The sequence below is a fragment of the Diaporthe amygdali genome (genome assembly GCF_026229845.1).
Source record: "Diaporthe amygdali strain CAA958 chromosome Unknown NODE_47_length_302777_cov_65_667284, whole genome shotgun sequence".
Classification (NCBI taxonomy): Eukaryota; Fungi; Ascomycota; class Sordariomycetes; order Diaporthales; family Diaporthaceae; genus Diaporthe; species Diaporthe amygdali.
In genome coordinates this window covers 225,103-247,146 of record NW_026517067.1, presented here as the reverse complement: position 1 = coordinate 247,146, position 22,044 = coordinate 225,103, and the positions used below count along the sequence as shown (strand labels likewise).

The 22,044-nt window shown below is 53.1% G+C and overlaps 7 protein-coding genes across 7 annotated transcripts; 5 read left to right on the top strand and 2 right to left on the bottom strand.

The window, feature by feature from the left end:
* Positions 1 to 531: 531 nt before the first annotated feature.
* Positions 532 to 5,201, top strand: J7T55_009402 (pre-mrna-splicing factor atp-dependent rna helicase prp43; the record flags this gene model as incomplete). Its single annotated transcript, XM_053134725.1, has 3 exons — positions 532 to 4,754; positions 4,813 to 4,888; positions 4,944 to 5,201. 3 exons carry the CDS (start codon positions 532 to 534, stop codon positions 5,199 to 5,201), a joined length of 4,557 nt encoding a protein of 1,518 aa, XP_052987600.1.
* Positions 5,202 to 6,456: 1,255 nt separating this feature from the next.
* Positions 6,457 to 7,011, top strand: J7T55_009401 (uncharacterized protein; the record flags this gene model as incomplete). The annotated part of the gene is made up of 1 exon (XM_053134724.1): positions 6,457 to 7,011. One exon carries the CDS (start codon positions 6,457 to 6,459, stop codon positions 7,009 to 7,011), a length of 555 nt encoding a protein of 184 aa, XP_052987599.1.
* Positions 7,012 to 7,397: 386 nt separating this feature from the next.
* J7T55_009400 (uncharacterized protein) lies at positions 7,398 to 7,990 on the bottom strand (the record flags this gene model as incomplete). The annotated part of the gene is made up of 2 exons (XM_053134723.1): positions 7,398 to 7,649; positions 7,751 to 7,990. The coding sequence occupies 2 exons, from the start codon at positions 7,988 to 7,990 to the stop codon at positions 7,398 to 7,400; spliced, it is 492 nt and encodes a 163-aa protein (XP_052987598.1).
* Positions 7,991 to 8,527: 537 nt separating this feature from the next.
* J7T55_009399 (uncharacterized protein) lies at positions 8,528 to 8,885 on the bottom strand (the record flags this gene model as incomplete). The annotated part of the gene is made up of 2 exons (XM_053134721.1): positions 8,528 to 8,689; positions 8,775 to 8,885. The coding sequence occupies 2 exons, from the start codon at positions 8,883 to 8,885 to the stop codon at positions 8,528 to 8,530; spliced, it is 273 nt and encodes a 90-aa protein (XP_052987597.1).
* A 747-nt stretch (positions 8,886 to 9,632) lies between these two features.
* Positions 9,633 to 11,179, top strand: J7T55_009398 (uncharacterized protein; the record flags this gene model as incomplete). Its single annotated transcript, XM_053134720.1, has 3 exons — positions 9,633 to 10,653; positions 10,843 to 10,935; positions 11,109 to 11,179. 3 exons carry the CDS (start codon positions 9,633 to 9,635, stop codon positions 11,177 to 11,179), a joined length of 1,185 nt encoding a protein of 394 aa, XP_052987596.1.
* A 572-nt stretch (positions 11,180 to 11,751) lies between these two features.
* On the top strand, positions 11,752 to 13,951 carry J7T55_009397 (uncharacterized protein; the record flags this gene model as incomplete). Its single annotated transcript, XM_053134719.1, has 5 exons — positions 11,752 to 12,137; positions 12,256 to 12,582; positions 12,759 to 13,113; positions 13,183 to 13,683; positions 13,751 to 13,951. 5 exons carry the CDS (start codon positions 11,752 to 11,754, stop codon positions 13,949 to 13,951), a joined length of 1,770 nt encoding a protein of 589 aa, XP_052987595.1.
* An 848-nt stretch (positions 13,952 to 14,799) lies between these two features.
* J7T55_009396 (uncharacterized protein) lies at positions 14,800 to 16,504 on the top strand (the record flags this gene model as incomplete). Its single annotated transcript, XM_053134718.1, has 4 exons — positions 14,800 to 15,399; positions 15,461 to 15,721; positions 15,829 to 16,181; positions 16,249 to 16,504. 4 exons carry the CDS (start codon positions 14,800 to 14,802, stop codon positions 16,502 to 16,504), a joined length of 1,470 nt encoding a protein of 489 aa, XP_052987594.1.
* Between the last annotated feature and the right edge of the window lie 5,540 nt (positions 16,505 to 22,044).

Genomic DNA, 22,044 nt, shown 5'->3' with positions numbered 1-22,044 from the left:
AAATTCCAAGAGAGCTCAGTCCATGCGTAAGGAGGGTATCTATCATACGGTCATTCAACCTGAGCCTCACTCGCGTGTGCCTTACTCCTTGCTGCCAGCTAAGCTCAGGTGCAGAGCAGTGCAGTCCACGCAGGAAATTCGATGTTTCCCTCGCCGAAAGACTCAGGCGCTAAGAACTGAGAACTGAGAGCCTTGGTGGGGCAGCTCCAATCCTGCAGGACGGACGTCAGGGCTTTCGGCCGACGCTGGGCAGCCGGGGCGGGGTCTCACAATCTTTTTCTGGAGCTGCATCCCAGACACACTTCAACAAGGGCATGTCATCCATCCATCCCACTCGCCTTCCAACCCAACCATGCGTCGTTGACTCAGGCCTCGATTTCCTTGCTGTTTCTCTTCCTCTCCACCCCCCTCCGCCCTCTGTCTGCTTTTCTGTCTCTATCTCCCTACCCGGGCATACTTTGGTGCTTCGTTCATTCGTTTCAATAACCTGCGTGTGTTGTCGCCCGACTGAAATCTAGCTGGACCGCAGCCATGGCTGGAGCGAAGAAGAAGAAGACCAAGCCAGCCGCCAACCCTGCGAGAGGCTACGCCACCACGTCTGTGGTCTCCAAGACGAGAGTCGAACCGACTGAGAATGCTGCCGAACCTGCAAAGAAAGGCACCGCCGATACTCCTGGCAAAAAGCTTAGCACTGTCCCGCTGCAGCCCTCCACCGAAAACGACAAGCCCTCTGGCACCGCAGAGAAGAAGCCGGAGCTGACCCCAGAGGAGTTCGAGAAGCAGTTGGAAGAGTCAGAACTTCAGATTCTCGTAGACAAGTACGCTCAAAAGACCAGGCGAGATGCCCAGCGCCAGAAGCAGAGGCTGGAAACCGACCGCCGTCTGCTACGAGGACAAGCCGAGTCCGTCAACTCGAAGAAATGGCTACCACAAGAGCTGATGGACCACATCCTCGACCTCATACAAGCCGAGGGCCGTTTCTCTGCTTCCAGTTCAACATCAGACGGGGCAAGTGGAGGGAAAATGCTCTCCGAAGAGGACCTGACTATAAAGCTGTGGGCTTTGCAACAGACGCTGAAGGGCTCAGGGTTCCCAGAGGCCAGAATTCAGGATGCGCTCCAGTTTGTCCTGGACATCTCGGCAAACATCAGCGGAATCAGTAAGGACTCCATATGGGGGCTGGAGGAGGCGATGGACTGGTTCGCACGAGAATGCGCTGTCGACGAACTGCCCGAGTACGATATCCGCCGCAGACCAGGAGCTACCCCGGCCGACTCTCCATTGCCATCGGGAGCGACTACTCCTCTTCTATTAGAGCCTGAGGCCCTTCAAAAGTCAAAGAAGAAGAAGAACGGTTCGAGGGCACCGCGGTCACCTGGCACAATCTCCCCGAAGCGACAAATCATAACATATGATAGCGATATAGAGCCTGACGACCTTGTCCCAGTTTACTTGTCTGCTAAAGAGGAATTGTTTGCAATTCAACGACCACAGAGGGAAGGCGTCAAGAAGGGGCGAAAGTCCGCCCAGCAGCTCCAGGCGCCTCCGGCAGCTGAAGACTCCTCCGATGATTTGAAGGTTGCAAAGTTGCTCGCTAAAATAGACAGAATAGAAAAGGACCCACTCTTTGACGCGGGTCTGGCCAGGATTCAATGGGAGTCGAAACGGATAGAGCTGGAGAGAGAATACGCCGAAGCCAAGAGACTCAAAGACGATGCTAAGACGCCCCCAAAGGCAGCAGAGGGGGAGCAATGCGAGCAAGACACCACGCCGCCCTTAGGACAAGACGATGATGATGACGATGACGACGACGAAATTACCAGAGAAGCGAAAAAGATGGCCGCCGACATGCTCGCGCAGGACGAGAGTGAGGAAGACCAGGCACTCTCGGATCTCTTCGCAGCCCTTCCTACCAACGAGGTAGACGCTACAACGGGCAAGACTAGCACAGTCATGACCAACAGTGATGGCTCAAAAGTGACGATCCGGGATTTTGGCAAGTGGTCAGGTATGAACCCGATGAGGGTTCTGGAAGAAGCGTGTCGGTCAAGGGACGCATCCTCCAAGCTCTCCTACATCAAAGTATCAGAGACTGCCTTCGCCCACAGGCACCTTCTCAGCATATCTTGGGCGAAAGCTCAGGAACCACTGGCCGAACACGACGTCCCAGGCGTCGAAGCTGCGTCCTCGCCAAACAAGTATGTGTTCAAGATGACGGAGATCGCGACTCCTGACGAGAAGCAGTCAGAAGCATTCATCGCCACTGCTGCGCTTTTCCTTGCCTTTGGCTCGTCTGGAAAAGATGAGAAGGTGTCTCTCAAATTGCCGCCTCAGTGGCGTGACCTCTGGAATGAGTACGCCGAGGCCAAGAAATCAAATGCGGATGCGCAGGATCGTGCTGCTATCAAGGAGCTCCGAGGCCTGGTTCGTAAGCGACGCGATCAGGAGGAGGAGGATGGCGTGCTGATCCAAGGCGCATTCCGTGGCCGGAATAACGGTCGCAATGGTGGTGATTCTGCCGATGTCCTTGCTGAGAAGCGGATATCGGGCTCCCCAGAATACTACCAAAGCATCTGGCAGAAGAAGAGCAGCACACCCAAATACCAGAAAATGCTGCAGTCTCGCATGCAACTTCCAATGTGGAACTTCCGACAACAAGTCGTAGAGGCAGTCGACCGAGAGCAAGTCGTCATCGTCTGTGGAGAGACGGGGTGCGGCAAGAGTACCCAAGTGCCTTCTTTTCTGCTGGAGCACCAGCTATCCATGGGTAAGCCGTGCAAGCTGTATTGCACTGAGCCTCGGCGAATTTCAGCCATATCATTAGCTCGTCGCGTGAGTGAAGAACTTGGCGAGAATAAGAACGACATCGGCACGCCGAGGTCTTTGGTTGGGTACTCGATCAGACTTGAGGCCAATACGTCAAAGGAAACACGTCTTGTTTTCGCAACGACTGGCATTGTCATGAGGATGCTCGAGGGTTCGAATGAGTTGCGCGAGATCACACACTTGGTCCTCGATGAAGTCCACGAGCGATCTATTGACAGTGACTTCCTCCTTATCGTCCTGAAGAAGTTGATGACGAAACGTAAGGATCTAAAAGTAGTTTTGATGTCCGCCACAGTGGACGCAGAGCGGTTTTCAAAATACTTTGGTGGAGCAACCGTACTGAATGTGCCCGGACGCACGTTCCCTGTCAAGGTGAACTATCTTGAGGATGCAATTGAGTTGACAGGCCACACTGTGGACAAGCGCACCAAGGAGAAGCTGGTGGACCTCGACGATGACGAGGCAGACATCAGCGAGCCAGACAGCTCTTCCAAACCAGAGCTCATCAAGACGTTGCAAAGCTACTCGGCCCGAACTCGCAACACTCTGTCACAAATGGACGAATACCAAATTGACTACGAACTCATCGTTCAGCTCATTGGGCGTATCGCTGTCGATCCCTCCTACGCCGACTATAGTAAAGCTATCCTCGTCTTCCTTCCCGGTATTGCAGAGATACGGGCAGTCAACGACATGATCCTTGGCGATCGATTCTTTCAACAGAATTGGGTTGTCTATCCCATGCATTCCACCATCGCTTCAGAAGAGCAAGAAGCTGCTTTCTTGATACCGCCGCAAGGTCACAGAAAGATTGTGCTTGCGACAAATATCGCGGAGACCGGAATCACGATACCAGATGTCACGTGTGTGATAGATACTGGCAAGCATCGTGAGATGCGCTTCGATGAGCGGCGTCAGCTTTCGAAGTTAATCGACACGTTCATCTCGAAAGCAAACGCTAAACAGCGCCGCGGTCGAGCAGGGCGTGTGCAAGAAGGTCTTTGTTTTCACCTTTTCACCAAATACCGGCATGATACCATTATGAGCGATCAGCAGACACCGGAGATGCTGCGATTATCATTGCAAGACCTTGCGATTCGTGTCAAAATATGCAAGATTGGCGGCATTGAGGAGACTCTGAGCGAGGCACTCGATCCGCCTTCGTCAAAAAACATTCGCAGGGCAATCGACGCCCTGGTCGACGTCCGTGCCTTGACTTCGGGAGAGGAGTTGACGCCACTAGGCCAACAGCTCGCAAGGCTACCACTGGATGTCTTCCTGGGCAAACTGATCCTCATGGGTACCGTTTTCAAGTGTCTTGACATGGCTGTCACGGTGGCGGCCGTCTTGTCATCCAAGTCGCCATTCGTTGCGCCTTTTGGACAGCGTGCTCAGGCGGATACGGTCCGTCTAGCCTTCCGCCGAGGAGACTCCGATCTGCTCACAGTATATAACGCCTATCTTGCGTGGAAACGAGTTTGCCAGTCCGCTGCATCGGCAGGTAGCCAGGAGTTCCAATTCTGCAGGAAGAACTTCCTCAGCCCACAGAACCTGGCCAATATCGAAGACCTGAAGGGCCAGTTACTGGTGTCGTTGGTGGATTCGGGCTTTTTGCAGCTCACGGAAGAAGAGCGCCGCAACCTCAATCGCATACGTTACTCTTCTGGCTCCGGTGGTCGGCGTCGCAATCAAGCTTTCTTCGACCTTCCGCAGCGGGTCAACATCAACAGCAACAACGACATAATATCCCAGTCGGTGATCGCCTGGAGCTTCTATCCGAAACTGCTGGTCCGAGATGTACCTGGTGGAAAAGGCTTGAGAAACGTGGGAAACAACCAGTCTGTCAGCATGCATCCAACCAGTGTCAACAAAGGACACAATGAGCTGCGGTGGCTGAGCTACTACCACATCATGCAAGGCAGCAGCAAGTAAGTCGCTCGGTGTCATGAAATTGCTGCGACACGGCGTGCTAACCTGGAGATGTAGGTTCACAAATGCCCACGAGACGACTGCCGTCGAGGCTTTCGCAATTGCTCTACAGTGCGGTGACGTCCGCGCCGATGTAAGCATCTCTCCTTCGGTAACCAGTGTGAAAATTTGAGGTTGACTTTCCACAGATGTACTCGGGCGTCCTCATCCTCGACGGCAACAGGGCTCGCTTTGCCATTCCTGACTGGAAGACGATGCTGGTGATCAAGGTTCTCCGTGGTCGGCTCCGCGACATGCTGACAAGGTCATTCAAGAATCCAGGTAAGCTACTCACGGCACAGCACGAGAAATGGATGAATGTGTGGCAGGACATCTTCTCGCAGGAGCAATTGTTTGGCGACAAGAATAGCAGCGGTGCGGCAGGTGCGAGTCGGGGCTCAGCTTAGGGGACTGCTCTGGCATCGACGCATTGCGAACCCGTGCAGCAAGAGCCAAACGAGTGTCAAAGGATGACGAACATCGTTTGGAAGGTGATTGAATGATGGACGAGTTGTAGTCCACATGGAGAATTTCAAAACAAAAGGAACCTGAACCCCACACAGAAACTTTCGGGCTACACTCACCAAGCGGTCCATAATTGGTGACATGTTCCAGCCGTCGAAAGAGAATCAGCGATATTTTGACCATTACAGGTATGTAACGCACAATGGAAAGGAAGCGAATGGCTGAAGCAGTAAGAGTTCGGCGTTGGAAAATCAAACGGCTCTTCGTCGGGGCTCAGGCCGGGGCGGAGGTCGCACCCAACTCCGGGCCGTTTTGCGGCCACCCACTGTGCCTCTGGTCCGTCATCCGGAGGAATCAACTTGTCCTGCGGCGTTTCCAAACCCACTGGGACAACAAGCTCATCTAGTGATGACGTCGCATTTTCCATTAAGTTACTTCCTTGTCTCATCTGCTGGGCTCATGATCGATGCCTTTGTTCAGCTAGAAACACTTTACCTGCAACAATATGACTCCGATGGGTCAGGAACGATTCCCTTTCCCAGTGTTTTGGCACACCGCTTCGACGACTTTATTACCTGTGTGAACGTTATCGTCGCTTAAAACAACGCCCGGGTTCCCAATGTTTGAGTGAGGTGCGAGTATTTCTTTACAGCAATTGCAACACGGCTCCGTTTTCTTGGAGTGGCATCCGCCACGGCCGCAGCGACGGGCCGCACTCGGGCCAAGGCCAACTTTACCTGACAGTTCGCCGTCTGTATCATCGCGGCGGCCGTCTCACTGCGGCCACCCGGCCTGTCACATCTCTGCGTGGCATTTCCGGCCACCGTTTGAAGCTTCTTGCAACTCGAGGCTTCTACAGATGCGCGTACTGTTTACACAGAGTATGCGTTCCAAGGCAGCCGTGGCTTTTCCGCCGTCTGAGACAAGATGCTAGCAAAAGCCCGTTTCGGCCCTCACGATCATCGGGCTCACTAGTGACGAGGGTCCTTGGAGGATTCTCGTGGCACGCCGCCCAGTCCTGGATATGGAAGCAGAGTATATACTTAAGCTGGGGGCGTTTAGCATTCCAAGATTAAGTTTCTCCATCTTCAGCCAACAGTCTCTTTCGTCTTCAATCGCTATAGTTTTACTTTTCCTCACAGGCCGGTCCTTACAGTTACAACAAGACATCCTCATCTCATAATCCATACTCACACAATGTACTTCACCACCGCCCTCGTTGTCGCCCTAGCAGGCGCTTCCTACGCCGCCCCATCGGAGAACAAGCCCCGCCAGCAGCAGGTCTCCGCCTCAGACCCCAACTTCCTCTCGCTCATCCCGGAGTTCGGCGTCCAGGCGGGAGTCAACCCCACCGGCACGGGCAACTGTGACGGGTTCAACGCGATAGCGAACAAGGTGGTGCCGATCCAGTGCGACAAGTGCCCGCCCCCACGGGATGACTTCGTCAACAAGCTCGCGTCGGACCTGACCGCGGGCAACGTGTTCGGCTCGCCCGTGACCTTCAACACGGATCCGAGCGTCCAGGACGAGCAGACCAACAAGGACCGCGCCACCGCGTGCCTGATCACGCTGCAGAGCTTCTACGGCCAGAAGGGCGTCGGCTGCCCCGCCGTCGCCGCGCCCAACTTCGCCAAGCAGCAGGTCACCGGCATCAGGGACGACCAGCAGTTCATCCCTCAGGCCGGCAGCGCCAGCGGCTCGGCCAGCGCTGCATCGGCCAGCCAGGCTGCCAGGAAGAGGAGGGACTTCTAGGTGGACTTTCTGCTGAAGGTTCTGTGAGATGGGTTTCTACAGTCTTTTTCGTGGTACAAGAATAAGAGCAGGTTGTTGGGGGCGGCAGGTCATGCCCGTAAAATAATACGGCATATGCAGGAGTTGGGCGATAGAAGTTATAAACGACTATGAATCAGAAATTGTTCTTTCCAACACAAGCCCACGGAATGGTGCTTGTTCGAAGAATGAGCAAGTTGCATATGTGACATGCGAGACTTGTTGTATTGTCTCTCACAACACTTGACTTCGATCACGAGGCCAAGCTGACTGACTTCGAATTGGTCTATTCTCTCTTCTGTGCCGGCACGAATGAGTATCGGACAGTTCGGGATCAGACTGACCACCTGATAGAGAAGCGACCTGCCCTAGGCGCGAATTTCCTGCAGCCTGTTGGCTAACTGCTTTATCTCAACACCGAACTCGGGTTGCGATCCAGACTGACTCGGATTCATTGACCGGATCAACATGCTCAGCTTAGGGTCGCCGCTGGTATCGCCAGATATCAGGCCCGCGACCACGGTAGACCTGCCGACGATCTCGCCCTTCCACATCTTCTCGACCGCCGGGCTCCACTGAGGGCTGGCCTGGAGCTGTGGGGGGACGGCGTCCATCATAGCCTAGATAACATTCAGTGTCTCGGTCACCGTGGTATCTGAAAAAGGTAGTAAAGAGGACAGTACAACGCGTAGTCGAAAGATAGTGGCATGGCAAAACTTACCAGGGTACGGCCAACGAAATCCCATACGAAGTAGACCTGATTCTTGCTGGCAGCTGGCGTCATGTAGGGCTGCTGTGCATTTTCACGCATGGATTCGTGGTTGATGAGCTTCTCCATCAGGTTCTTGAGCGTGTTGTTCAGCTCCATCCACTTGGGGTCCGCATCTTCAGGGGCTGGCTTGGACAGTGCCGCGTTAGTGTACTCATATCGAGTGTTACGGTTGGGGTCCAGTCCTGCCATTGTAGCGGTTGGGTTCAGTCGGGGTTTGTCTTGAGGTGTGAAGAGGCAGAGATGTCAATGGGTTCTGTTCAGAGATGACCGAATTGTAAGATCGTAGACGATGATGAATGCCCAGAGAGGTGAGGAAGACTTGGAAATTGGTGTTGCATTTATCAGTCAGGAGCGGAACACGTCGGGGTCAAATAATCCTCAGAGCCACGCCCGGTGACGCGCTCAGAGTGCAGTCGATCGCATCGAAGGTTCTCGAAGAGTTCCCCTAACATCACGCGTAGCAGACGTGTATCCCTGCTCGAGACGTTCTGAACTGCAACATAGAGCACAGCTCCAGCCAGTATTACGAGCTCTGAAACCTCGGCTGGTTACATGTAGTTCACAAACTTTCGCTTTGATGAACCTAAAGTTACAAGCGATATTACTATTCGTTGGATAACGCCTTTGATTTGTTTTCCGTCCTCGGCAATTTCGGGTGTGCCTTCAACCTGGTTCCTGCCTTTCGACCAGCTTCTTTTTGTACTTAGTAAATAAGCCATGCCCTCTTCATCTGCTGTTCTCGCCTAATTGTTGTTTATCGCCGCCATTGCGCGATTCGATTTGATATAACGCGAGGGAATAATGCCGATGAACGGCGACGGCCAGATTCTTGTCCAAAAGAACGAGGAAGAGATGGGGCTGGTTAGCCGTCGAGTCGAAGGGAAACTTCTGTCAAAGAGAAATCAATGACATCTTCAGTGACTCATTATTTAAATGTTGCAATAGCCATTTATCGAGCTTCGACAACACGTACATACCGATGTACATCAGCGTGAAGTACTACAATACGCGTGTAAAAGAGGACAGATACCCCGTCAAACATCTCATCTCGACCTGACATCACTCTAGTTCGCTTCTGGATCATTTTGAGGATACGTAGTCTCAAGAGACATTCCTTCGTGAGCAGGTGGGCTCGCTCATCCTGTTGATCCAGCCGGGGTTCTGTCGAAGGCTTCTCCAGGGCACGTGACGTCTTCGAATGAATTACTCACCTGCTCCAGACCCAACCGAAAATGAGCACTACCACGCCAGGACAGCCATATCGCGTGGTTATGAGCCAGAGTCCGTCCGCAAAGGTACATCGAATCCAAGGAGGTCGGGCCTGGGTTCAGGCCGAATGTCTTGGAGATCCTCCTGCGAGAGGCATGTCCCAATATCCAGCTGAAATTAACCTGATCTCCTGTCGATTTGGAGGTTCACTCGGTATCGATTCCTCCAAGATTCTGCCCATTATCTCACGATGCTGGTTTCACGGAATAGAATTTTTCAATTTGCTTCAAAAGAGAAATGACAGATCAGGTTTGAGAATAGAAATGCCAACGTTATGGCCGGAGATATTGAGCACTATCGGATGTGCAGCAGACTATTCACAACATATGCACATCGCACATATCAATAGAAGCTCAGCAAAGCTGCCGAAGATACATGAGGGGTTTAACCCTCAGCGGATCAAACAGGGATAACCTATTTTCAGCGGTTCCACTGGCACCAACTTTCGGCTACACAACATCAAATACACCCACGTCATTCTCTGCAATCCATATCTCATTGCGAAACATCTCGCCCTCGCGTATGCGACAAACTCCTCTCAACGTTTGCAGCTTCGCACGCTATGTCCAGCCACACACTCACAGCCTTCTGCTACTCTACGGAGCAGCACCGCTTCACCCAAAAGACAACCGAGAGAGTTCTGGGCCATCGCGAGGTCGTCGTGAAAACAACACACTCAGGGCTATGCTACACCGATGTGCACGCAAAAGAAAAGGGTTGTGGATTGGGTCACGAGGGCGTTGGGCATGTTCAGGAGCTTGGGTCTGCCGTGACAAGCCTTAAGGTCGGCGATCGAGTTGGTTGGGGATGGCTGCACAGCTCATGTGGTCATTGCACAACTTGTCTGTCCGGCTACCGACAGTATTGCTCTGAGGCACGCGGCTTCGCGTTTTCCGACCTGGGCCAGGGCGCCTTTGGCGATTACCGGATCATCGATGCCGAGTTTGTCTACAAGATTCCAGACGCTATCACGTCAATAGACGCTGGGCCCTTCATGTGTGCTGGTGCGTCAGTGTATGAGGCTCTGGACGCTGCGTCCACGAAGCCTAGCGACAGGGTCGGTGTAGTCGGTATCGGCGGCTTGGGACATATGGCCATCCTCTTCGCTCGTGCAATGGGCTGTGGAGTGACAGCGTTGTTTGCTTCTAAACGGCAGCCACCGGTACAGAAGATCCAGGACGCTTTCAGACTTGGCGCTGACGAGGTACGATGTATCTCAGAAGGACACGAGAAGATATTCGCCCCAGATGGGAGAGAAGTGGCTGGTGGTGTTTCCGAGGGAACGAGTCCAATCGATATACTGCTCGTCACTTCGAACGGTCTTCCGGATTGGGACAAAGTATTGCCATTACTAAACAGAATGGCTAAGATCGTCCTCATGTCCATTCAGATGGAGCCTCTCAGTATTCCATACATGCCTTTCATCCTGCCTGGACACCAGATTATTTCGTCGACCGAAGCATCAAAGAGAAACCATCAAGAAATGTTATCGTTCGCAGCTCGCAACCAGATCAGACCTTGGGTAGAAGTGTTCCCCATGAATGAGACGGGTCTAAAAGAAGCCTTTGACCGCCTTGAGACCGGTCAGATGAGATACCGAGGAGTGCTTGAGTGGTGACACAGATTCAAGAAACGCACGTCGCCTAGATTATGAACATCTGACCATTTACGATCACTGCTGCCGTTGAATTCCCGCCAACAAGACCGCCGCTGCTAATCGCCCGTTTTGAAGCACTAGTCCGTTCGCGGACTGACTGATGTGGGTGACACAGAGGTCGATGATCGTTCAGCTTCCCCCCATGGCGCCTCACACCGAGGCGCCTTCATCTATTGTCGCGAGTTGGGGAGGACTGTGACCCTTGGGTGTTGGTACCGGCTATCGGCGGACAAGATAGCGGCGGAAGGATTATGATTGGCATTTCTGGGCTTCGGAACCGTTTTGGGTATATAGATTGCATTTACAGTGCATTGCATTTGAGGAAGCACAATCGTGAGGTGACAGCCAAGCATCTCCGCAGCTGATAACGGGCCACACCAGCAGCCAAGAAGCTGGGCGCAATCAACAAGCTGTTCCTTTGGCTTCGGGACCCTCTTATGAATCTGTGGTGATAAGACTTGTGTCGACAAGAAGACTCATCCTGAGAAGAAGCGCAATGTCGCAGTCAAGAATCACAGCGTGTTACGATCGAAACTTTGCAACCTAATCGATACTAGACAGCCTTGGAGGTCAATAGCAAACGAAAAAGAAAGGCCTTCTCCAGCCACTAATCTTACCGTACCATGTGCCAGAAAGAAAGTATGTTAGACTGCTACTAATCACACTCAAGACTTTTGGATGCTTGTCACCTTCCGAGATAATCCAAGATGCCAAGTGAGGATGACCGCCCACCTCAAGACTGTCACATCTCTGTGCCCTATAGGCTGGACAACATCTTGGCTCTTCGTAACCGACATCAACCGCATTGGTCCGGAGAATTCAGAGAGAACTCTCTCGCTGCAACGTCGCTGCACAGCTATAAAATGCAACTACAGCCCCACACTTCCCTGACCTTATATATTTCATCTCAGTGGTTGATTCATTTCTTTTGTACCGCCAGCAGCTTGCGGTTAGAGTCTACTTGGTGTGACCGATCCTACCTCGTGGTCAGATATCAAACGTATAGGCAAAGCATAGGGCAGGCATGGCCGATATCGAAAGCACCGCTGATGGCGGTGCCCAAATTCGTGCAGCGGCAACAAAGGACATCGTGGAGAAACAAGAAGTTCTTGCGCAGGTCCCCAGCACGGAGAAGCCAGATACCAGCGATTTTCCTACTGCAGAAGAACTCAATACGCTGCGCCGTGTCTCGGACAAGATTCCCTGGAGCGTCCTCACGATCGCGTTCGTAGAACTCTGCGAGCGCTTTAGCTATTACGGTACTACCGCAGTCTTCACAAACTTCATTCAGTGGCCTCTGCCAGAAGGCTCTACCACCGGGGCGAATTATGGCACCGGCCAGGCTGGTGCAATGGGGTTTGGGCAGCGAGCATCCACGGGCTTGACCACATTCAACGCTTTCTGGCAATAGTATGTTCCTCGTTCAAACCTTCCTGCCTCTCGAGACACCTTGACCCAGGAGTCAAGGGCTTCGGTCACAGAAATCGCGTAATCGGATTATCGAAGTGGCTGACAATAGATCCAACAGTACTATGCCGCTTTTTGGGGCCTACATAGCTGACTCTTACTTGGGCCGTTACCGCACAATTTTCTGGGCACTGCTCGTTGGTATTATTGGTCATATAATCTTGATCGTCGCTGCTCTGCCCCCCGTCATCAAGCACCCACCTGGGGCGATGGCTGCATTCATTATTGGAATCATTACGATGGGCGTGGGCACTGGCGGTTTTAAGCCGAATGTCAATCCTCTAATCGTCGAGCAACTGCCGGCCGATTCAATGCGGGTCATCACGCTCAGCTCGGGTGAACGTGTCATCGTCGATCCGGCGATCACAGCCTCGCGGGTTTACCACTAGTAAGCAACTTCCGATATACGCGGCTGCATGTGTCGTGCTACTTTGAGCCTCTTCCGGTCCTCTAGTGTAGACCATAAGGGAATTATCACGTCCTAGGAAGTTCGAGTCCAGGGCGCAACAATCTCGTACTGGATTACCTTGCAGAAGCGAAGATAATTGACTTTTGATGTTATAGCTTCTATATGTTTATCAACATCGGGGCTCTGATAGGCCAAATTGGCATGGTCTACTGCGAGTACTACGTCGGCTTCTATATGTCGTTCTTGTTGCCCACGATCATGCTGTGTCTCTGCCCAATGGTCATGCTTTGGGGGAGGCGGCGGTATCGACGGGTCCCACCTGAGGGATCGGTGCTCGGGAAAGCCTTTAAAATTTTTGTGTTTGCTAATAGAGGCCGATGGTCGCTGAACCCAAGGACGACCTATCGCAACCTTCACGACGGCACATTCTGGTCGAAGGTAAAGCCTTCAAACATTGCTCCAGCCGACCGGCCAAAATGGATGACCTTTGACGATGCTTGGGTCGATGAGGTACGACGAGGCTTCAACGCGTGTGCAGTGTTTTTGTGGTACCCTCTTTTCTGGATATGCTATAATCAGATCAACAACAACCTTATCTCCCAAGCGGCGACCATGAGGCTCGGAGGAGTCCCTAACGATGTCCTGACCAACCTGAACCCCTTCTCGCTCATCATCCTCATTCCGCTCCTCGATCTCTTCGGATACCCTCTCCTGAGGAAACTTAAGATCAAACTCACGCCTATCAGAAAGATCACAACCGGATACTTCGCAGGCGCTTGCGCCATGATTTGGGCTGCCGTCATCCAGGCGTACATATATCGTCGAAGCGAGTGTGGAAACTATGCTGGTCAGAACCTGCCTGGTAGCGAAGAGCGTTGCGCCAATGTGGACATCAGCGTTTGGGCGCAAGCCGGGTCTTATATTCTGATCGCCTTCTCGGAAATCATGGCTTCCATTACGAGCTTGGAATACGCTCACTCAAAGGCACCGGCAAACATGCGAAGCATGGTGCAGGCAGTAGCGCTCTTCATGAATGCCGTGTCTTCGGCCATTGGATTCGCTCTGGTGTCTCTTGCTGAGGTTCGTACCAAGCCCACAGACCATTTGATGATCTCACGCGTGGCGATACTAATAACAAAAAACGCAGGATCCTCTCCTGGTTTGGAATTACACTGTCGTCGCAATCCTGGCTGCTATCGGAGGCTCGCTCTTCTACATCCAATTCCGTAAGCTGGATCAGGAGGAAGACCAACTCAACATGTTGCCCAAGGGTCATCTTGTTGTGAGCAATGATGATGAGCATGAGACTTTGCGATCAGAAACAGCTGGCACAAAGGAAACGTCTTGAGGACTACTTATATGCAAAGGCCGAGCAATCGGCCTAACGTTAGCAAGTGTGGGTAGGAAATACAAATGTTCTTTTCGCTATGCGACTGATCTAGCTAGGTACCGAACAGGTAGCTTAATGAACCTTACCTATATATCGAATACAATTAGTACATCCCAGCATGTTCAATGCAAGTCAAAGTTTTCGTGGGCCTTGGATTCGCTTTGCCAAATGAATTTTGCGTGTTCTTTTCTGGAATGTTTCAGTAGTACACAGCTGTAGCGAATAAGATTAATGACACAACACGTGAGTGCTCATGCGATGTCCTACATGGTAATAGACTCACGGTCAACATATTGTGAGACGGGCCCAAATTGACAGAAATAGCAACAGAGTGAGGGCACTAGAGAATTGCACAGGACGAAGCCGGTAGAAATCTTTTCAAGGCTGGAACATTCCTTCTTGACTACGGTGTACTTTCTATACATTTTCCTTCCCTATTCGACGTACATGCCCGGAGGCTTCTTTCCGGCGACTCTAACACCACCTATTTCTCACGGCATGGAATCCTTTGCGTCAGTCCCCAGAGCTGACATACTGTTTATAAAAGATATGTCACACACAGCGACTAGTCGTGGAGCACTTTCGGGCTCTCGGACTTCTTTTTTTCGGCATGGCAGCAGGCCGACACCGACTAGGCCCCACGCCGGAATGTGGAGGTGGAAACCGGGGCCTGGGTATTTAGCAACACCGGAATGCGGTCAATTGACTGTTAAATTCATCAGGAACCTCAAGGGGGAGGCAAGTTTGCAGAAGCCAATCGCCTGAATTCAATTACCGATACGTCTGTCTTCCGCCAAATCACCGCGATGCCCTCTCTCATCTCGCCGTACTTCCTAGGCGCCGTCGCCGTGGCGCTTTGGCTCGTCCGGCTGGTGCTCACAGCCGTGAACTCACCTGTCCGCTCGATTCCCGGGCCATGGTACTCCAGGTTCACGCAGGCGGTCCTCAAGTACCACACTGTCCGGGGGCGGAGAATGTACTACGTCGACTACCTCCACCGAACATATGGTCCAATCGTCCGAATCGCTCCTGATGAAGCCGCGGTGTCGAGCCTAGAAGCTACCCAGATGATACATAAGGTGGGCTCAGGCTTCAACAAGTCGGCCTTTTACGACGCGATCACCTCGCAGCGTCGTGACGTTGAACCTGGTATCTTCTCCATGCGTGACAGCAAGCAACACGCCGCGCGAAGGAAGTTGTTTGCTAGGCCATTCAGCCAGAATTCGCTGCAGGCGAACTGGGAGTCTGTTGTTCAGAGCAAGGCGCGACTGGCCGTAAACAAGATCCGAGAGGAGGCTGGAGCTGAAGGGGAAGCGGATATTTTAAAATGGTGGACCTTGATGGCCACGGATGTGATTGCACACCTGTCTTTTGGCGAGAGTTTCCGAATGTTGGAGCTGGGTCGCGTATGTTCCAGATGCCCGTCCCCTTGAGTAGTAAACCTCTTAGAGCTAACACAATGGCTAGCAAACACCGTTCATCGATGCGGTTCAAGCAGCCTTAATGTTAGGGGTCATGATCAGTGAAGCCCCATTCCTCCGCTGGATCGGACCGCTCATCCCCTTAAAGAGTGTCCAGAAGCTATTCAAAGGAGAGGACCTTGTCTTTGAACACGGCGCCGTAGCCGTACAGAACATGCGAACAGATAGCGCCAACACTCAAAACCTCTTCGGGCAAATGCTTTCCCAGGCTGATAGTCAAGAGAAGACTGATCTCACTGATTCAACTGTGAGTTACCTTGACAACTTGTTCAACACAGACTGTCCAACTTCGCTCTGTGCCCGTAATCTTAATGTGTTCAAGTCCACATGACCACTATGCTAACAGAGGGGCAGGTCCGGCAAGAAGCCACCAATTTCATCGTCGCCGGCTCTGACACAACGGCGGTGACACTGACATACCTGGTCTGGGCTGTCCTTAAGAGGCCTCAGCTGCGAGCCGCCCTCGAGAAGGAAGTAGCGGCACTTAGCCCGGAATTGCATCCTGGGGAACTTCAACAGGCTACGCTTATGAATAGTATCATCGACGAGGCCCTCCGCCTTCATGGCGCAGCCCCTGGACCGCTGCCTCGCACAGTCCCTGAAGGCGGCGCTACATTAGCAGGCCACTTCATTCCTGCCGGCACGACTGTCACAACGCATGCGTATACTCTGCACCGAGACCCAGATATCTTCCCCAACCCGCTCGAGTAAGTCAAAAGCTATGCTGCTTCCACCCCCTGGATAGAGTGGCTAACGGTACTCCCCAATATACAGATTTGACGGCTGGAGATTTGTCAAACAACCTATGAGTCCAGTACAGAAGGCTGCTTTTATGCCCTTCGGAGGCGGCACTCGAGTCTGTGTCGGTGCGCACCTGGCGTACATGGAGCTTCGACTTGCCACTGCCTTGTTCTTCAGACAGTGCACAGGGGCAAGGCTGAGTCCAAAGACGACCGAGGATGTCATGGCGATGGCTGAGACTTTCCTCATAGCGCCCAAGGGCCACTTCTGTAACATTGTGCTGAGTTGATTGTGTTTTTCTCACCAGCCGCTCAGCAAACAGCGCGAGTTTTACTTCTAGATCCTGATCTGTATGGTCTGCTCGAGTACATAAGTAGGATGATATCTTTGCGTTATCGTGCGCTGAAAGACTACGATAAAATTTGAAGTGCCAAACCAACGCGTGAACGACTCCAGGAAGGGTCCATCTGCAATTTGAATATTTTACAGGTAGCTGCACAGCATCCATGAACTTTAGATGACTCCGTTTGTGTGCCGACACTATTGCTCTACCGCAATTGGCGAGCAGCATGTTGAAGAATGCGAGCTGCATGACTGTCCACGATGCCTGTGTCCGAGACAGGCGAGAACGAATGGGCCAGAGGTTCTAGAAGGCGAACAACCAACAGCTGTACCTAGTGACTAGCTCTTAATCTCACCTCGTCTCAATCTTTCTGGCAACATCAAGAGCGTCGCCGCGCACACACCACAGCGCATGATGAGAGTTAGCCGTACTACGTTGCACCTTGCTCCCGCTTGCCGAGGCTGCGGAGAAGGGATCTGCTAAGGCACTTTGGATGCAAAGTCAGCTTGAAATATCTGGCTGACGAAGGAATGCCGAAGGAGGCACTGCGTCCTCTTGGAAATCGCTTGCAAATGGCTGGTGACACTAGTATAGGCGACGAATATATGCAGGACTGGGTTCGCGGGAGCCCACATATTTTGAGCGAAGGGCAAGGCAAACACTATACACAACAGTAGGAACTTGTCTGCATCGACAAGCTGAAGGTGAGACTGCAGTATCATGGGTTGCTTAGAACAACCCGAGAGCGGTTGCCTGCCTGTCTGGGTACACTGGGCCCTATTGGTCTTGCTTGTTATCAGAACTTACTAGCTGGTGAGCATCCTCATAGTGCAGTGCGCTCATATGTTTTTGGCAACTCCAGAGGCGGCCAGGCAATCTTTTCGCGCACGAGAGATCACTCAGTCGCCTACGATTCTGCCGCTACACCCACGTGCCTCGCGTAGAGCCACCTGAAACAAATAAGGCTATAGACTCACGTCCTAGCAGACTGACCGTAGCCGTGATGTTACGACGTCAACCGGACCGACAAGTCGCACCGAGAAGCTGCAGCTGAGGAGGGAGCGTCCTATCAAGCTGACCTTCTGACAATCTTGGCACCAAGACAAGCTTTTTCGGTAGCTTGAGTTTGCTGATCACCTGAGCCTTGACCGTATCACCTACACCGAGCGGCTCACTGGCAATATGTGATATACGTCCGGGCTCAGTCCATGTAGAAGACGCAAAACCGCACGTTGATTAAGCCAAGTTGTCAAAGAGCCGGGTCTTAATCCGCGAGAATTTGTAGCTGAAGAACATCGTACGATGTACAAGAGTACTTCAAGAATAAGAGGAAAGGTTTTTTCTTCCTTCCGAGCACAAGGTTCACCGGCCGGCGGCAGACAAGGTTTTGAGCCGCCGATTGACTCTGACTTTGCCGCGTTGATTGGGTCCACGTTTGTCAAAACGCGGAGACGAAGACTACCAACTTGGGCTTACAACTGACGCAGAGAAGATCATTGGTGCGCAGTGGAGATTGAAGAAGTCGGCACCCGCTCGGCGAAGAGAATGGAAGCGTTGCATGGGGAGCATGGCAGCTTTGACTTCGGCCACCTTATTCTACTCGAGGTCAAATCACCAGGAAGACCCTCTTGGACATGACGGATGATGTAAGTGAAGACAAGCAAGCAGCCGTTCCTCCAGTCCGGTGTGGAACAAGATAGAAGACCCCTTGGGTTTCCCGAGGTAACGATGCGATCACTCATTTGCATGTGAGGCAACACAGCGAAATGTCTGGTTCCCGACGGCTTGAATGTTGCTCAACATGAACCACGGGGACTCGACGGCAGAACCACCAAGAATTGCCCGGATGAGCTCAGACACCGGGCTTCGAAGCAGACTATATGTGACACATCGGGGCGGAAATCGAAGGTTGTGCTGGCATATTCTCTCGCGTTGGTACTGTGTGGTTCGGCACACATACTGAACCAGACAGCGCCTTTCCTGGTGGCGAAATGTTATGATCGGCCTTGACTCCAACATCGTTGGTCTGGCAGGCTGGCCGAGACGAAAACGACGACCCGGATTACAGTTGCAGTCGATGGCCGGCGGTCGGCACGAGAAGCTTAATTGGCCGGGGATAACCTTGCTGCAGGGCTTAAGATCGACGATACCGGATGGACCCTGAAAGAGGCAACTCTTTGCCAAGCCAGAAACCATTAAGGACACCCTTTATTGTCAGGGGCTCGAGCGATAGATGCTTCTTCACACATTGGACAACCGCAGGCAGTCCTGGCAGTTCGGCACGTTGTAAAGCCTGTTTGATGTGAAAGACGAGCCGGTCGGACTCTTGCGGGGAAAGCTGTCGCATCCCATGACTGTGGCCATGAGTAAGTCCGGTCGGCTGTCAAGCGCCGGGGAGCCGGGTAGCCGGGGAGCCGGGCGGGAGCTTCACAACGCAGGATTGTTTCTCGAAGAGGTGCACAGGACGGGCGCCGTTTCAGGGCGTAGCCACGAGGGACCTTGAAAGGCTAGCTGGGACTTCGTATGACTCCTTTACCGCGTCGAATACGTTGCAGAGGCCGACTTGGTCAGAAAAGTCCGGCCCAGTCGAGTCGGAAGTTGGTGGTGAGACACAAAGGGATGCCCAGGCGGCAGTTCTAGGCGTTTGGCTTGGTGAAACGTGAAACACCAAGCGTTCGTCAGTTCGGAAGCTCTCATCAGACGAAATTCCTGTCAGATCTGGGGAGTAAACCCGTCCAAGACTTTTCGGGCACGCGTGAATTTGAAGCGCAGATGAGGCAACGAATCAACCCTTAGAAGCCTCAAGTTGTAAGACCGGTACATCGCTCATCGCCATTCGGAAGACGGGTTTCTCGAGGCTGCGATGGCCCGTCAGCCCCGTCACGCAGCTGCAGCTGGTTTAGCGTCGGTGCTCTCTGTGCTGCCGCGTGCGGAAGCTTGCAAAACAGGAAAGAGGGTGAACAACAAAGGAACCGAATGCCTGACCCGAGTTGTGGGTGCAACGCCGGTGTGAAAGGGTTGGAAGAAATCGAAGCATGTGATTTGGTGAAGAGAAGCCCGAAGACAGATTGCAGTGAAAAAGGTTCTTGCCCGGCTAAGCTGCTAAGTTGACGTGCTGAGCCGCCAGGGCGCATCTAACAGCCGCGATTGGACGACAACAGGACGCATAGCTCTCCACCTGAGGCAGTGGACTGGCTGCCTCTTTGGCCCCTGAATATGAAAATCATTGGTGCTGCAGGGGCTGGAGATAGCAACCTTGACGATAATGCTGGGCTTTTATGCGCGGGACACTGGATCCACAGCACATACAGTACATGCGCATGCACATGCACATGCAGCAAGACGGGCGTCGGCACACACCAGGCCAGCTAGCAACAAACAAAACACGCACAGGGCGATAGGGAATAAATTAACTTGATGGTGTTGGGTGGAAGATGGAATCTTGATTCGCTGGGCGCGACAAGAGAAGGGTGCGCTGCCCGCGTGCCAACAGTCATTGATCGACCACGACCACGACCAGCCTGCCAGCCTGTGCCACTGGGGTAATAAAGAGTGTCCCCATGTGTGGGTGCCCAGGTGTGGTTCTGGCGAACGCTCCAGGCCACGATCGTCGTCGGAACGAGTCAAAAATAGGGTCGATGTCTCCATCTCGCCTGGTACACAGACAGACAGACACAGACACACAGAGAGTGACGGCGCGATGGTTCCTGACGTGCTGGATCGGAGAATTAGTCGAGCCAAGTGGACCTCGTCAGTGCTATATTCCCGTGCGTCTCAGCAACCTTGACGGGCGGCGGCAGTGCAGCCTGCAAACCTGCAAAAACCTGCATATCCAAAGTACGGGGTGCCCCGATCCATGTGTGCATACCCAGCAGATGCCCTTTTTTGTGAATTATGCGCTTGAAATTGGGAGATTGCACTTTGAGGCTCAGTTGCCCCCCAGCGTCGGGAGTGGCTTCCGCTTGTTGCTCCTGCCTCTCGGGATGCGAGGAAGGAGCCGTTTCACTTGTCCAGATAGGGGAAGAGCAGTTGGCGCCAGCTGGGGGGCGCGCCAGTGACACCCACGCACCACCTGGGCACGCAGTAACGCCAGCCCCAAGGCCAGGCTAGTGCAGGTACCGGGTGCGGAAGCTGCCCAGCCCGCCTGCCCGCCCACACCTGTCCACGCCTGCCCATCTCTTCTTACCTGTACCACAGTACAGCAGGACCCACACCAGCCCAGGCCTGCCAGCCTGCGTGGGGCCCAGCTTGCCAATCAACCAACCAACCTGCCAGCCCAGCCCAGCCCAGCCTGCCAACGCGGCTTTAAAATGCGGCGGCAACTGGGAAGAGGTGGGGGCCAGCCATTTTACTCACTCACCCACCACTGCCCATCCAAGTCATGAGTGGCAAGCGTGCCAAATACCTGGACAGGAGACCAGGAGGAGCCTTGAGGCCAGGAGCCATTCAAGGCTGGGAGTGTGCACACACGCACACTGCCGTGCCCCGCGCCAGGTTGAGCTTCCAGGCTTTGCAGGAGGAGCAACAAGGTTGGCACTGGGTCCTGCTTCCTTGCTCACCCAATCCGGTCAACCAAGATCGATCTGCCAAAAAACCGTGCACATATCGCAATAGGAGTTCCATTCCACCCAGATGTTTTTTTTTGCCCATCACAATCCCCACCCCATCGAATCTCTATCAGACTACCTAGTCAGTGCTAGTCTGGGTGTTTAACCAGCTGCATGCAGCTGGATGCAAGCTATGCTTGGATCGCCTCCGTCCCAACTTTATTACCAAGCTGCACCTCCTGCACACGCCTCACCCTGAGAGCACCTTGCGCGCCGAGCGTCAGGAGCCGAGAATGCTTGCAGGGATCTGCTCTCGACGTTCCCTACTCACGGTATTCACCCATGTGTGTCCGGTTCGTCCCTTTATGGCGCGTTTCCTCTACAGTATTATGCGTGCCACCAAGTAAGCAACCAAGCCAGCAGTACTCCTGGTCCTGGTCATGACTCCTATATCCTCCTTTTCATCAAAGCTGGATAGAGGAAGAAAGGAAGAGACGGATGGGCCGGTGAACGGGGCGATAGCAGTGGTCAGTTGGCATGTGAGAGCGTCGACAAAAAAAAAAATCCAGAGACCAACAGCCAAACTGTGCTGTTGATTCTCCATGCCCACTGCTGTCTTCGCCGCTCCGCTCTCTTGTTTGCTCCATAACAGTAGCTGCTCTATTCCGAGTTCTCGACCCGACCGCCCTTGTCTCGGCGCGCACACGCACAGCCTCGGGATTGGATCGTTCAACAACGTCTCGTTTCATCCCCATCAGCCTGGACACCCACTCTCAATTTCCCAATCAAGAGCCGCCACAACCTCCCCTGTCTGCCAACTCTCGTACTAAGTATCTTATTTCTCCTACTCCGGAACCACTGTTTTTCAGATCGGAAATGTCCCACTATCACTGCTCTCGTACGCTGGGATCAGGGATGACTTCCCTTCCCACCTTCGCG